Below are 14320 nucleotides of genomic sequence, written 5' to 3'. Positions count from 1 at the left end.
GGAACAACTACAGTAGATTAAATAAACTCTGTATTTAACTTTCATAGTACTTTATGAACTTCAAAAACACTTTTAGGCCTCATTATAATAATCCATGAATATATATTTATATTTAAAATGTAAATACTTCATTGTAAGTGCACAAGTAATAACTATATTAAGAATATGGTCACAATGAGGAATAAATCATTCCCCCAAAAAAGTACAGCCAGTACCTCATGTCGTATCAAACCAAACTTTCTATCCCCACTGCAACAGAATTGGAGGAAAATCCATTTGTGTGTTCAGCAGATGAAAGTCACAGCTTTTGGAGCGGCATGAGCATCATTTAATGACAGGATTTTCATTTTGGAGCTTTCTTATTTAATATACTACCTGAATCTTCATTTCCCAGCAGGTGCAATGAGCTATTGCAAATGTCAGCACTTATTTTCTGAGTCATATTGACTGTGTGTGTGTGTGTGCGTGTGTGCGTGTGTGCGTGTGTGTGTGTGTGTGTGTGTGTGTGTGTGTGTGTGTGTTACTGAAACGTTAAGATCTAAAGAATAAAAAGTTACTAATTGGCCTTTATAGCGCCTTCATGACTCACATCCCAGCGATAGCTTGAGCATATCATGTTTTTGTAGTGGAAATGATATAAACATCTGTATATTTCATTCTGCCGGTGGTGCGATAAGTGTGACTCACCTCTCCGAGTAGCTTTATTCTCCTTGTAGTTTATGACTAGACACTGTGTAGAGATCATTGGGGAACGTCTCGGTTCTGCTAAATCATTCCTGCTTGGTCTCACCTTGATGTTTTTAAGTGTCATTAGTTTTTTCTTAGCTTTTCGGATGTGCTGCTACTATAAAGTTCAACTGAAATTCTTGAATTTGCACATATATATATATATATATATATATATATATATATACATACATATATATATATATATATATATATATATATATATATATATATATATATATATATATATATATATACATACATATATATATATGTATGTGTGTGTGTGTGTGTGTGTATATATATATATATATATATATATATATATATATATATATATATATATAGAAGTGGTATGTGGTGTATATATATAGTTGGAGGATGCAGTTGACAACTGACATGGAATGAACTGATTTGTCATTAACAATAGAAGGAATATCTGTATAAACTGTCAAAAAAAAAAAAAAAAAGAATAATGAATCATTAATTTGGAGATGATGATAACCACAAGTATATAATATTTGAGTATAAAGAAATAATAGACATTACTTTGAAATTGGAATTATGCGCCTCTGCATTTTTCCGAAATATGAAATACATTGCTCCAGGTAAATTTTGTTGCACGTTTAAGAAGATAAATTGACTAGAAGGTGGGTAATTTTAATAGGTTAGGGTAATTTTTCAAATAAATGAAAGCTGTAAAGCTCTTATTTAATACCCTTTGGCCTGGTGGTGTGTTCGTAAGGTAATGTTTCCTTTTTGCTGTCACAGCAGCACTTGTGGATCCAGACCCAAGCGTGTTTTTACAGAGGAAGTTTTCTCCACATCTGCTAAACAGTGTCCAAGTCACTGCTCAGTGAACAGTGATGATAGTTAAGGCCAATCACAGTCATTCTTTTGAGCGTATGAACAAAACGGCCAATTTTAAGTGTTTAAGAACTTGCTCAAAAAGCAAGCGGCATTATTATATACTTTTGTGTATTTGCTCTAAATGCTCCTGTTGTCTTCTGTGCTTGAGTTTTGTTTACCTCTTTTTTTTTTTTTTTTTTTTGAGCAGGTAAAATTAAAGGCACAGTTCTTGTATTAGAAATTAGTTATTTTAAAACCTAACTTAAACACTTCTTACTGGATCTCGGTCAGTTTGCAAACATGTAAATATATCCTCTCTTATCTCAAGTACCACAGTTACATTCTTCTTTGCACTTCATGATGTCATATATAATTTATAAGCATATAAGGTATTGCGATAACACTTTATAATAACTACACACTATGAACCATATATTAAGCATTAGCATATCGTGAATTTAATATCTGTTAAGCATTAACTCTACATTAATAAATGTTAGTAAGCAGTTTAACTGCAGCTACAAATACTCTATTCTTGACTTGTAACCACATTTATAATGTGCTTATTAATGATTGTACTTTCATACGTTGTTAATGATTTATTTTTCATTACTAAATTAAGTATTGCAACATTTACTAACCAGTTAAGCATAGTTAGTTGTTTTTTAGATCATTCCGAATGAGTTAGTAAATGATTAATAAACTATTCAAATTAACATTTATATATCTTATTATTTAGGCATATAGTATTAATTTGTATGTTAATAAATGCTTTATTAACTCAACTTCATGGAGTTTCGTGACCTAAAGTGAGGACTATTTATGCTTTATAAATCCCTCATAAATGACAATTAAAAGCTCAGTTAAATTCTAAGCTGAAAAAAAGAACATAAACGACTTTATTCATGTAAATGTTTGAAGATACAAAAATGAAACTGTTTCAAATAAAAAAAAAATCTTTGCAACCTTTTCTAAAATAAGATTACTGCACAGTTTAGACATTGCATCCTATTATATTGTTAAATTGTAGTTGTTTTACCAAGTTTTATGTTGTGTTTTTGACACTCCTGTTATTCAGCAATGTTTGAGCTTTCGAGTCGGCTCTGTTGTATGATCGGCTCCCTTAGTGAACAGTAGAGTCGAATCCACCTGAAACCGATTCCTTTTTGTATAATATTGTAAGACACAACAATATGATTGATTTCTATTCCGTTAAACTGCTCGGCCACACGCATCTATACACTAATTGCATATTGCTGATTGTGCTTGTCAACACGTGTAATAAAATATTTACTGAGCAAACGGTTTAATAAAATTTGCACTGGTTCGGTTCAGAACTCGCTCAGTGCAAATGTGATATTGGTTACAATATAGTGATATTGTTTTTGTTTTTTTGTTTTTTCACTTTACCAGCTAAAATATTACATATATCTGACTTTATAAGAAGTATAAATACTTCATCATCTTATATAACAATAAGAATAAAGTTTGTTTGAAGTGTTTTGAGAATATCTATTTTTTTTTTTTTTTTTTTTAAACAGTCGCCCAGTATGAAAGTACAATTATTCAGGACATTGTAAATTTGGTTACAAGTCAAGAATACAGCATTTTTAGTTGCAGTATTAAACTGCTTGCTAACATTCATTAATGTAGAGTTAATGCTTAACAAATAATGAACTCACTAGATGCTAATGCTTAAAACATGATTTATAGTGTGTAGTTATTATAAAGTGATACCGGTATTGTTTATCTGCAAAAGGGTTTTGGCACCAGTGGAATAATTCAAATAAACTTCTAATCTAAATTACAACTTTTAATAATATTCCAATTCCTAATACTGCCTAATTAACTCTACATTCTTTTTACTCTTAAACAATTTTTTGTTGATTACTTGTTCCCATATTACTCATCATATGTCCCTTATAACTTCAAATGAGGGGGGAAGCATCTCAACCTTGCAATCAGTTTAAAGTGAAACATAACCAGCAGCAAAAAAAAAGGGTCTGATCAGATTGTATAAAGCAACAGCTGCTACAAAGAAGACATCAGACAGACAGAAAGATAGCAAGAGAAACAGAAACACAATGAGATGTGGTAGGCTCATTTTGCCTCAGAGGCAAAAACCTAAGAAAAAAATGATAAGATGCTGAAGTTTGTGCAAAATAATAGCTTGGTGGTTGTGTTTGCCATCATGGAGGCTCTCTTCAAATCTGAGGAAACGGCCTGGCATTTGTCGCACTTAAGAGATGCAGATGAGACACCGAGATTCTGACTCACCTCGTTCCAATCGCTGGTATATATCACACTATTTCACGCTAGGCTCACTAAAACTAACAGCCCTACCAGTGTCAACAGCATGCAGGCAAGCAGATGAAAGATCAGCCATTTAGCAAAGACTGAAACAATACATAATCTTCTAATAAAACACAGCATTGCATCTGGTTCAACAGGGGAAGAGCCAGAGCCATTATGCATTTCAATAATTAAATTAAGCGAGGCTTGCAAATTATTTTTTCCAGGCTGACGTGCATACAAATTAGCTTGTCATATTGTTTTAGAAATACAAGACATACAGTATGAACATAGTCACACTCAAAGAGAGCAATGCAGGACAAATCTTCAATAGTTTATAAGGTCTCATTTTGCTGTGTGAATTCAGGATTTTGTTGTAAACTCTACAACAAAAATGTGTCACGCATGAGCAGATATTCCTATCATAGTTGCATGTGTGTTTGGTTTTCATGGTTACTCCCTCCTGAGAATTGCTGTTTTTGCTAAGTTAAGGATGACAACACGGTGTATGAGTTTCCATGGTTACTCCCTCCAGCAGATTGTGCATTGGCTTTGCACAGTCATATAGAGAAATCCTTTATGTGTGTTTTCATGCATGTATCTGTGTTTGCTTAAAGTGTATTCTGTTAAAAAAAGAAAGAGGCCACATGATGCGTTATAAAAGGGCTGGGGGTTAGAACTATAACAACCCTTCCTAACCAAAGACCAGTAGAATAATTTAGATTTTAACTACTATGTGTAATTGACATACAAAACATTCTTAAAAATACATAAATTAGATGTTTTAGTTTTAGTCCAAGTATTGGATAGTTTCCTAGTTGATCATTTGTTATCAAAAGTGACTTATATGAAAGGTAAAGGCCTCTAGCTTATGCTTATTTTACCAAAATGAAAAATTATCATGCTTTGATATTTAATTAGGACAGAAAGGTCTGACTTTGCTTAGACAAAAATCTTGTTACTTAACAGAAATATGTCATGGTGAAGTGAAAACTACCCCAGACCTGCTCAATAATGTTCAAGTCTGGTGACTGGGCTGGCCAATCCTGGAGCACTTTGACCTTCTTTGCTTTCAGGAACTTTGATGTTGAGGCTGAATTTGGAGGAGGAGCGCTATCCTGCTGAAGAATTTGCCCTCTCCTGTGGTTTGTAATGTAATGGGCAGCACAAATGTCTTAATACCCTCAGGCTGTTGATGTGGCCATCCACTCTGCAGATCTCTTGCGCGCCCCCATACTGAATGTAACCCCAAACCATGATTTTTCCTTCACCAAACTTGACTGATTTCTCTAAGAATTGGGATGCCTTCTACCTTCGGTCACTTTTCCGAATGATCAACTAGAAGTCAATTTATTATTTGTTGCTCTTACATCTGGGATTGACGACAAGATTTTGCCAGGAAGCAATATGCCTAATGTGAAACATCACGATGGACGATGCCATTGTCATAGTAGATGGCGGTGAATTAATTATTTATGAACTCATAACTAATTAATTATTTGTAGCCTACTGTTTCAACTACCTATAATTACTGCAGTTCCAACATAAAAAACAAACATGCAAAATGTAAACATTATACTTTCAAACTTGCAACTTTCTCACCATGTTACTATTCATGTTTTTGCTTGCATCCAGATTGCAGGCAAGTGCAAAAAGAAGTGTTTGTAATGAAACGCATTACCATAATGTATTATGCAACATCACAAAATATACAATAGAGCATAATATGATATGATAAATATTTTGTCGATTCAAATATTTCCCAAATGATGTTTAACAGAGTAAAGAATTTTTCACAGGATTTCCTATATTTTTTCTTCTAGAGAAAGTCTTATTTGTTTTATTTCGCATAGAATAAAAGCAGTTTTTAATTTTAATAAACATTTTAGTTATTATTATTTATATTAATTATTAATATATTACTAGCCCCCTTAAACAATGTTTTTTCCCGAACAAATCTTATTTTTGACTCGTCTTATATTTTACCTTATCTTGCCTAATTAACCAAGTTAAGCATTTAAATGTCACTTTAAGCTAAATACTAGCATCTTGAAAAATATCTAGTAAAATATTATGTATTGCCATCATGACGAAGATAAAATAAAGTTATTAAAGATGAGTTATTAAAACTATTACGTTTAGAAATATGTTGAAAAAACCATCTTTACTTTAAACAGAAATTGGGGAAACAAATATACAGGAGGGGCTAAAAATGCATATTGCACAGACCTAATGTTAACCCATGTTCAATCTAGTACACCCAGTGTGTGAATCATACATTGACGATCAGAGGGGTCAGCTGTTTCAGTTAGTTTGTGTGATACATGCTTCAGTCATTTATGTATTTATTTTAAATTACGTGTAGTTTATTTATAAAACTTAATTAAGTTTTCAGCGTTTTGAGGGATATCCTGACCTACAGTATTCTCTGGTTAGCTATTTCAGATGTAGCTGTGGTATAAACTACAAACCATGTCTCTAATTTGATTTGATTTTCAGGCTAAACATAGCTACAACAATGGTTTGAACCGTTATAGGGGCGGTCAAATGTGTTTTTATATCATCTATTATTTTAATTATTAACATTATTATTTAAAGTACCGATCAGAGTGAAATATTTTTTAGTATTAAACAACTGACCCCCCCCCCATTTTCAATCTATTGTCAATCCCCCCCTGTAATTCGCACCCTGAGTACACCCAAAATCACATGGCCTCTTTAACTTTGGAAGTGTGCATGTGCGTTGTTTTCCACACTCACTCTGTACCGTAGCGGTCCTGGTGCAGTTGTATAGAATGGCGAGCTCTCCGAAAACTTTCCCAGGTCCCATGGTACACAGTTTCATGCCCTCCTTGGTCACCTCCACCTTGCCGTCTGAAAGCAATCACATAGCACATCCTTAAGTCATTGATGATGCTCTGTGCACGAAAGCAAGCATGACAGTCTGGAAATGTATCCGCGCCGAGTGCCTGGATTGGACCAAGCCTGGCCTAATACATTCCAATAACAGTCTCATTTCATTAGACCGGCAGACATGAGGTGCATGGGGGAGGAGAACGACTGGGAAAGGTAGACGCTCTCTAATGTAGAGAAATAGGCCAGTGAAAAGATGAAGAGAAAAAAAAAAAGGAGGATTAGTGAAGTATTATGCTTGAACTATTAGATGAGATGCAGTGAAACCCATAGTGAGAGGACCTGGGACTGTTATTTTGGGATTAATGCGTAAGGCACACGCAACTTCCTCTGAGTTCGCTCATGGGAAATTTAACAGCAGTCGTGGCTGAAGAGCTCATCTGTCACCTCACGGAGTTTTCGAATTACAGCCAAGCTTCCGGGGACTCGACTTGGAATAAAGTAGGTCTGAGAAAGAGCTTCCTGCTAAATGCTGGCAACGGCGAGGCTGCACGTAAAAAGCAAAGATGTTTATGCAGGCTCACTGTGTATATGCTCACAGATTTGATCTTGGATTGTAGAATGTAGCGGTCTAGAATGTATTGACTAAGATAAAAAAATTAGAAAGAGATTTTTTTTTCTCTGCAAGAAGAAAAAAAAAGTCTGTGATATATATATTGCATTTTATCGCAATATCACAGACAGCTTAAATAACGTAATGTCAGATTTTTCCAATATCGTGCAGCCCTACCCCAAATCCTGAAAAAAAATTCCATAAAAAGCAGCAAAAAATTTGTTAACACTGGCAAAATAACAAGAGAAAATATTATTAAAGGACTTTATTTTACAACAAATACACATCGTACATTACAGTATGAAGTACATTTTTGATCAAATAAATTCCAAGACTTCTTTTAGAAACGCAAGATAATGAGCAATATACTCAAAAAAAAAAAGTTGGGTTCCACACAATTCCTTCACGTTGTCCCAACATAAACCGATTGAGGGTGCTTTCACATCTGTAGACCGATTGATTTGTTTCGAAACAGGCAATAAAACTGTTACAATGTTTATTTTTGTTCTTGGTGCGGTTCGCTTTCACATGACAAAGTTTCTAAACGAACCAAAAAAGTTAAATGTCATGCGCAAGTAAACTCTCCTCATATTGGTCAGAGTTTTAGGCTTTGTTTTTCAGAGTCCCACAGATTCCACTCAGTTGTCACGTCGTTATTTAATTTATGAGCAATAAGCCATTATAAGTGAAAAGGTGCACCTAATTTTGACACCCACAGACATCGTCACCAAATATAAATCAGCAAAGACTTTCTCATACATAGCCTTTTATAAAAATCTAGGTTTTAAATCAATCTAATAAAAAAAAGTTGGCCAGAATTATGCATTATAGGCTTAAGTTATAAAAAAAGAAACAACAGATGAAGCGAGACTGCAGGCAGATCATGAAGCAGATCAATGTTAAGCTTTCTTTCATGGTGTCAGTGCAGAAATGAACAAAACAATGGGCGTAATACAAAAGATTATAAGATTAAAATATTGAAAAAAAATATATATCAGACGGTAATTTCCCAATGAATAAACAGCTCTCGTTAATATTCACTTTCACTGCACATTTACCAGTAAAAATGTCATCCCACCCTACTCATTATTCTCTCTTTATACATTTTTATAGCTATTATGTAACCATTATACACTGTGATATAGGCTGGTTTGTTAGTTCGTTGGATCGTTTGCTCTCTCACTACAATCGATCTGCTCCAGAGTTCAAAGACCAAGCCAAGACCACCTCATTCAAGCGATCTGACCGAATGATTTGGCGCGGATCCGAACTCGATACCAAATGAATTGCACTAACTGGGCAAACGAGACAGGTTCCAAAACAAATATAGGTGTGAAAGCAATCTAACTTAATCGTTAAACACAAATTTTAAGCGGATTTAACAAAGCAATTAAGTTTTCCCCCCGAAAAATGTAAGAATTGTGTTTTTTCAACTCATTTTAAATAAGTGGTTTAAACAAGCAGCGAAAGCCATTTTTCAGTGTATATTTTAATAAACCCACCCACCTTTTCTTTTTTTCCTAAAGTAGTATGAGTCAATCTGAAATTCTAATCAGCTGAAATCGAACAGTGAAGGTTTCTCTCCACAGGGAACAAAACACACATTTTCTTCCTCATACTTCCTGGTAAGGCTATACTGCAGTGCTGATGCTATCAGCAAGGCTAATCTAAAAAGCTACAAATACACTGACCCAGAATCAGTCTGCTGTGGATTTATTCTTCTGCCACCTGGGGTCTGTCTAATGACGGACCTGAATCGCCACTGGCCATCCGAGCGCGAACAGCAAGAAACAAAAAACATCCACTTTAAGCCCACCATGAACACCAGCCCACTCAACTCAATGTGTAAATACGCTGCTGTCCAGTTTTAAATGTGCAATTTTAAATGAACAATCTTGAGATGTAAGTCAAGTAAGGCTCTAGACTTTGGTCTTCAAATAATTAATATTTACACAAAGAAATGGTATTTGCTGTTTGTTCAGTTTTTTGGGAGACAACTTAATTGTTCAATGTCTGTTCCACTTAAATTTGTAAAAACTAATAAGTTAACTTGTCCAAACACAATTCGATTGTGTGGAACCCAGCATTTTTACCATAAAACATTAATAATGTGTCAGCTGGGTCTTAAATTGTCTTAAATTTCAAAAATTAAATTTTAGGCCTTAAAAAGTCTGCAATATTGTGTTGTAGGTCTTAAATAATTTTGAACAAAATAATAAATAATATAAAATAAAGTAACGAAAAAATAATAAAGGTCTTCATTTTGCTTTAACTAAGGCTAGTCAGTTGGGTCGACAACCATCTAATCACCAACAATACATCTCAATAATGCGGAGACCCGGAAGGGACATGATGGTGGGAAGAACAAAAACTGGGTGGAAGAAAAAAAAACTGGGTGGAAGAAAAAAAACTGGGTGGGAGAAAAAAAATGGGTGGGGAAAAAATGGGTGTGAGAAAAATAATGGGTAGGAGAGACAAAATGCGTGGGGGAAAATGGGTGGGAGAGGAAAAAATGGGTGGGAGAAAAATAATGGGTGGGAGTAAAAAAATGGACGGGAAAAAAATGGGTGGTAGAAAAAAGTAATCAGATTGATAGGGAAATATATGTTTTAAAGTTTTTGCGTTTCCTTTGCAAAGATCTTAGGTATTTTGTATTTTCCCATATTTTTTTTACCTTGAATGCACGTTGAAACTAATATTAAAATGTCTGCATTCATTTTCTTTCCATTAAAGCTGTGTGTCAATGGTAGCCCTTCCTATGCAACCTCTGAATTAGTGAATGCATGTATAAGCACTGACTGACTGACGCAAAGTGAGTAAACCTGTTGCTTAAAAGATTTTAAAAACATGAGTAAGCCCATTTAAACTTGCCAATTTGAAGTTGGTTTAACTTCATTTTATAATTATGCACAGTTAATTTACTCAAAACGTTTAAGGCAACAGGTTTACACACTGAAGTTCAACCAAGCATTTTTTACAGTGTATACACTTATAAATAATGGAACAAATCAGTTTCTTTTCAAAAAGATGGACATTACAGGTTGACATTAGTACCTTTAGGGTTCACTTTTGTACATTTATGGGACTACAAGGAACACGTTCGTGCTTTGTAGGTATTAATATGTACATGTAAGGACCTGTTATAGGAACAAAATTGTACCTCCCCAGTGACAAATTTTGCATTTTAATTTCTGAGAGTGTACAACAGACAAAAATCTAACCAAAACAAAACCAAAAGCTTTGGATGAGATACTAGTCCTACTGTACATACAGGAGCTTCCTTAAGCTCCTGTACTGTATGTACAGTAGGACTAGTATCTCGTCCAAAGCTTTTGGTTTTGTTTTGATTAGATTTTTTTTTATTTAGATTTTTGATTAGATTTTGTTTTGATTTGATTAGACAAAGACCTGAGAAATGCCTTGAAATACAAGAATTTTTTAGGTGTGTTATAAGCAGAATAATTCATTTTAGTCCATGGAATTATTAGAAAATAATGTTGCTATTTTCTAAATAAATTTCTAATAATTCAATGGCCAATTGTCAATTCTTATTATTTTAATTATATGCAAAGCAAACATTCAGTAAAACACTTTGTTACGAGTGAATAAGTGACAGCTTTCAGCCACATCTATGTCTTGTTGTGGGCAGGTCACTTTAGATATGAACAGCATTTGATTGGTCTGAAGATGTGATGAGAAGCAGAAGTACTGTATGTCATAAAATACATTGATACAGGGAGATGATGATCATTGATGCTCTTTTTTCTCAAAAGGAGTACACTAGCTTATAGAAAATCTTCAGAATAACATATTGATGCCTTATGATTTCTGTGAGGTCATTGGCTGATGCTTTTTATTTTTGCGTCAAGTCAAATGTAACTGCAAATTGAATGTCAAAGTCAAGTCTTGAATACACATTAAAAGTCAAAGAGTCTTTTCTGACAGCTGCTTCACGGTCGTACATCAAGCCGGAGGTAACACAGTTGAAATCTTCTCTGAAGCGAAAAGTTTTATTAGATTTCCATCTTGTTCGTATGGCTTTCTCTTGGTAGTACAATATGAGGAGCGAAAGCAGGCACAAAAGTAGGATGTTGTTATCAGGGAGCTGTGACTATCAGGCTGTTTTCGGGCAGGTCAGACTGACTTGTGCTCTATTATCACTGCCTGCATCCACAATCCAGGGAAATAACCTAGTATAACTGGCAAAGCAAAATGTGGTACGCTTTAGGGCTCAGAGACAATGGTATGAAATGAAATATTGATATGCACACCCTAAAAGCATAATGATCCATGGGTATCTTCTAAGCTGCTGCACTTTATAACATTTGAACCCTTTAATGCGTTGATGATTAACTTTCAAATTTTTTTTACATATATTAACCAAATGAAATTGATCATTGATTGACCATCAATATTTAAAAAAAAATGTTTCTTGAAATTAGGTTTTGGGCCATTTTGCTTTCAAAATATCTTCTTTGATTCTAATGGGGAAAAAATGACCAGAACAATCAAATAAAAGTGTTTCGTTTATTATATTTGCCTTTTTTCTACTGTACTGTAACTTCAATGACAATACAAATCTTTAAAGGCTGTTTTCTGTTTGTTTTTTTCTGTTTTATCTATACAGATGGATATACAGTTTTTTTGTTTGTTTTGTTTATAAAATACTGTTTTTATTCTAAATTCTAAAGGCTGTTTTATACATGTATCCTTAGTTATTTATATAACATCCAAAATTTATTTCCTAAAAATGTGGTGATGTTTCCGTTTCTGTTGACAGTACTTTATTTCCATTTGATTGATTTAAAAAAATAAATCTTAACAAGGCATACTGAAATTAATTTGAAGATTTTAAGCATCAGGCAACAGTACAATTGTAAATGGAAAATAATAGAGGCTAATTACATTCTGCGAAAGTTACATGGATTTAATGTAATATATATCTGTGTAAAATTACATGCTTTCCTATGCAGTAAAAATAGTTTTATATTTACTGCATAGGAAAGGATATTACTAAAAATAAAAGTTAAAAATAACTTTGCAGAGGATATACACTACCTAACAAAAATATTGTCACTGATCCCAGTTGTAAAAGCAACAAATAATAACTTGACTTCTAGTTGATCATTTGAAAAAGTAATAGAAGGTCGATTTTTCCAATGAATAATCTGTTGAACTGCATCCCAATCATCACAAATACTGCAGAAGACCTATTGGAACCAGCATGGAGCCAAGATTCTCTAAGAAATCAGTCAAGTTTGGTGTAGTAAAAATCAAGGTTTGGGGTTACATTCAGTATGGGGGTGTGCGAAAGATCTGCAAAGAGGATGACAACATCAACCCTGAGGTATCAAGACATTTTATCACCTTGGAATTATAAGGTTCTATCTACATTTTTTTTTATTAAAATGTAAACAACTTGTAAAAAAAAAAAAAAAAAAAAAACTCCTATAAAGTTAGTAAGTTGTCATTTAATAAGAATGCCAATAACTCTTTTTTGACAAAAATGTCAAATAGAACCTTATAATTCTAAGGTCACGATTTGTGCTGCCCAAAAACCACAGGAGAGGGCAAATTCTTCAGTACTCCTTTTCATAATTCAGCTTCCACATTAGAGTTGCTGGAAGCAAAGAAGATCAAGATGGTCTAGGATTGGCCAACCCACTCACCAGACATGAACATTATTGAGCATGTCTGGGGTAAGATGGAGAAGGGGGAATTGAAGATGATTTCAAAGAATCTTGATGAACTCTGGGAGCTCTGCAAGAACACTTTCTTTGCCATTCCAGATGACTTCATTAATAAATATCTGAGTCATTGCAGAGATGTATGGATGCACAAATCCAAGCTCCTGGAAGTCATACAATTTTTTTGTCTTTAGATGTCTTTAAATTCTATACTGTACATTATTTCTGTTAGGTGACAAGACTTTTGTCCAAGCAAAGTCAGACCTGTCCTAATTAAATAATTAAAAATCAATGGTCATATTTTGTTTTGATAAAATAAGCATAATCTAGAGGCCTTTGCCTTTTATTTAAGCCACTTCTGATACCAAATAACCAACTAGAAGTCAAGTTATTATTTGTAGTTCCTAAAACTTGGATAGGCAACAAGACTTTTGTCAGGTAGTGCACTGTGAAATCTCAATATCATCCAAGCTGCTATGAGCAATGTTAGAATATGCCAATATGTGCTGTGCACTTAGCAAAATACTTCCAGAGGGTCAAAAAAGACAATAAATAAGAGGTTAACACAAAGAAATTCCCTTAAAATATTTTTTTTTGTTAAGTAACTTAAAAGCTTCAGTGCTTCCTCAAAACTAGAGGCCCTCCAGAGTAACTGCAATACCCTGTAAACAATATGAGTCATCCACCTCAAAATAAAAGGATTCTTCTGAAGAAAAGAGCATTCGAAGTGAGCTCTGAATACTGAGGATGACACTTTGGCTAACATACGCCTTGAGGTCTATATATTAAAGTTGGCGGCTTTCATTAAACAGTAGGTCAAAGATCTACTAAGGATAAGCATCGTCAGGCTTCTATATCATCTGACTATACTATTTAATCCTCAAAAGTAGAAGGCACGCTCATAGGATTTGCTTCACCGCATGCAGCCCATTTCTGCTTCTCTAAATGCATTGGCAGGATTTGATTGTGTGTTAATGAATCCACCGGTTGGAGGCCAATTACTCTCACTCACCCTGAACCAGCATGGCTTAGACTATCAATCTCCCACCTGTATGTCTTTTTTTCCCCCCAAGGACAAATGTAAGACGACTCTTTGCAATATTTCAGCCAAAAATTTAATTAATTATTTCCTCATCATCATCATGTCACCACTATGATGTCAAAATGCCCAAATTATGTTATGCTAAAGGGGTCATAAGACATGATTTCATGCTTTCTTTATCTTTGAAATGTTTACACTTTTATCTTACACATATTTTTGTGTAAAATAAAAGTGTAAAATCTGCAAACTTAAGTCCCA

At 34.0% G+C, this 14320-nt stretch overlaps 1 protein-coding gene across 3 annotated transcripts in view; it reads right to left on the bottom strand.

Moving 5' to 3' along the window:
• Positions 1-14320, bottom strand: part of prkg1 (protein kinase cGMP-dependent 1) — a 248018-nt gene that overhangs the window by 153460 nt on the left and 80238 nt on the right. For all 3 annotated transcript variants that reach the window (XM_073918140.1, XM_073918139.1, XM_073918141.1), the window contains exon 3: positions 6628-6741. In XM_073918140.1, coding sequence (XP_073774241.1) covers positions 6628-6741 — 114 coding nt within the window. The remainder of the gene's footprint in view (positions 1-6627; positions 6742-14320) is intronic.

This window comes from Danio rerio, chromosome 12 (assembly GCF_049306965.1).
Source record: "Danio rerio strain Tuebingen ecotype United States chromosome 12, GRCz12tu, whole genome shotgun sequence".
Lineage (NCBI taxonomy): Eukaryota > Metazoa > Chordata > Actinopteri > Cypriniformes > Danionidae > Danio > Danio rerio.
The sequence above is the reverse complement of the archived record's forward strand: the minus strand, read 5'-3'. Positions and strand labels throughout refer to the sequence as shown.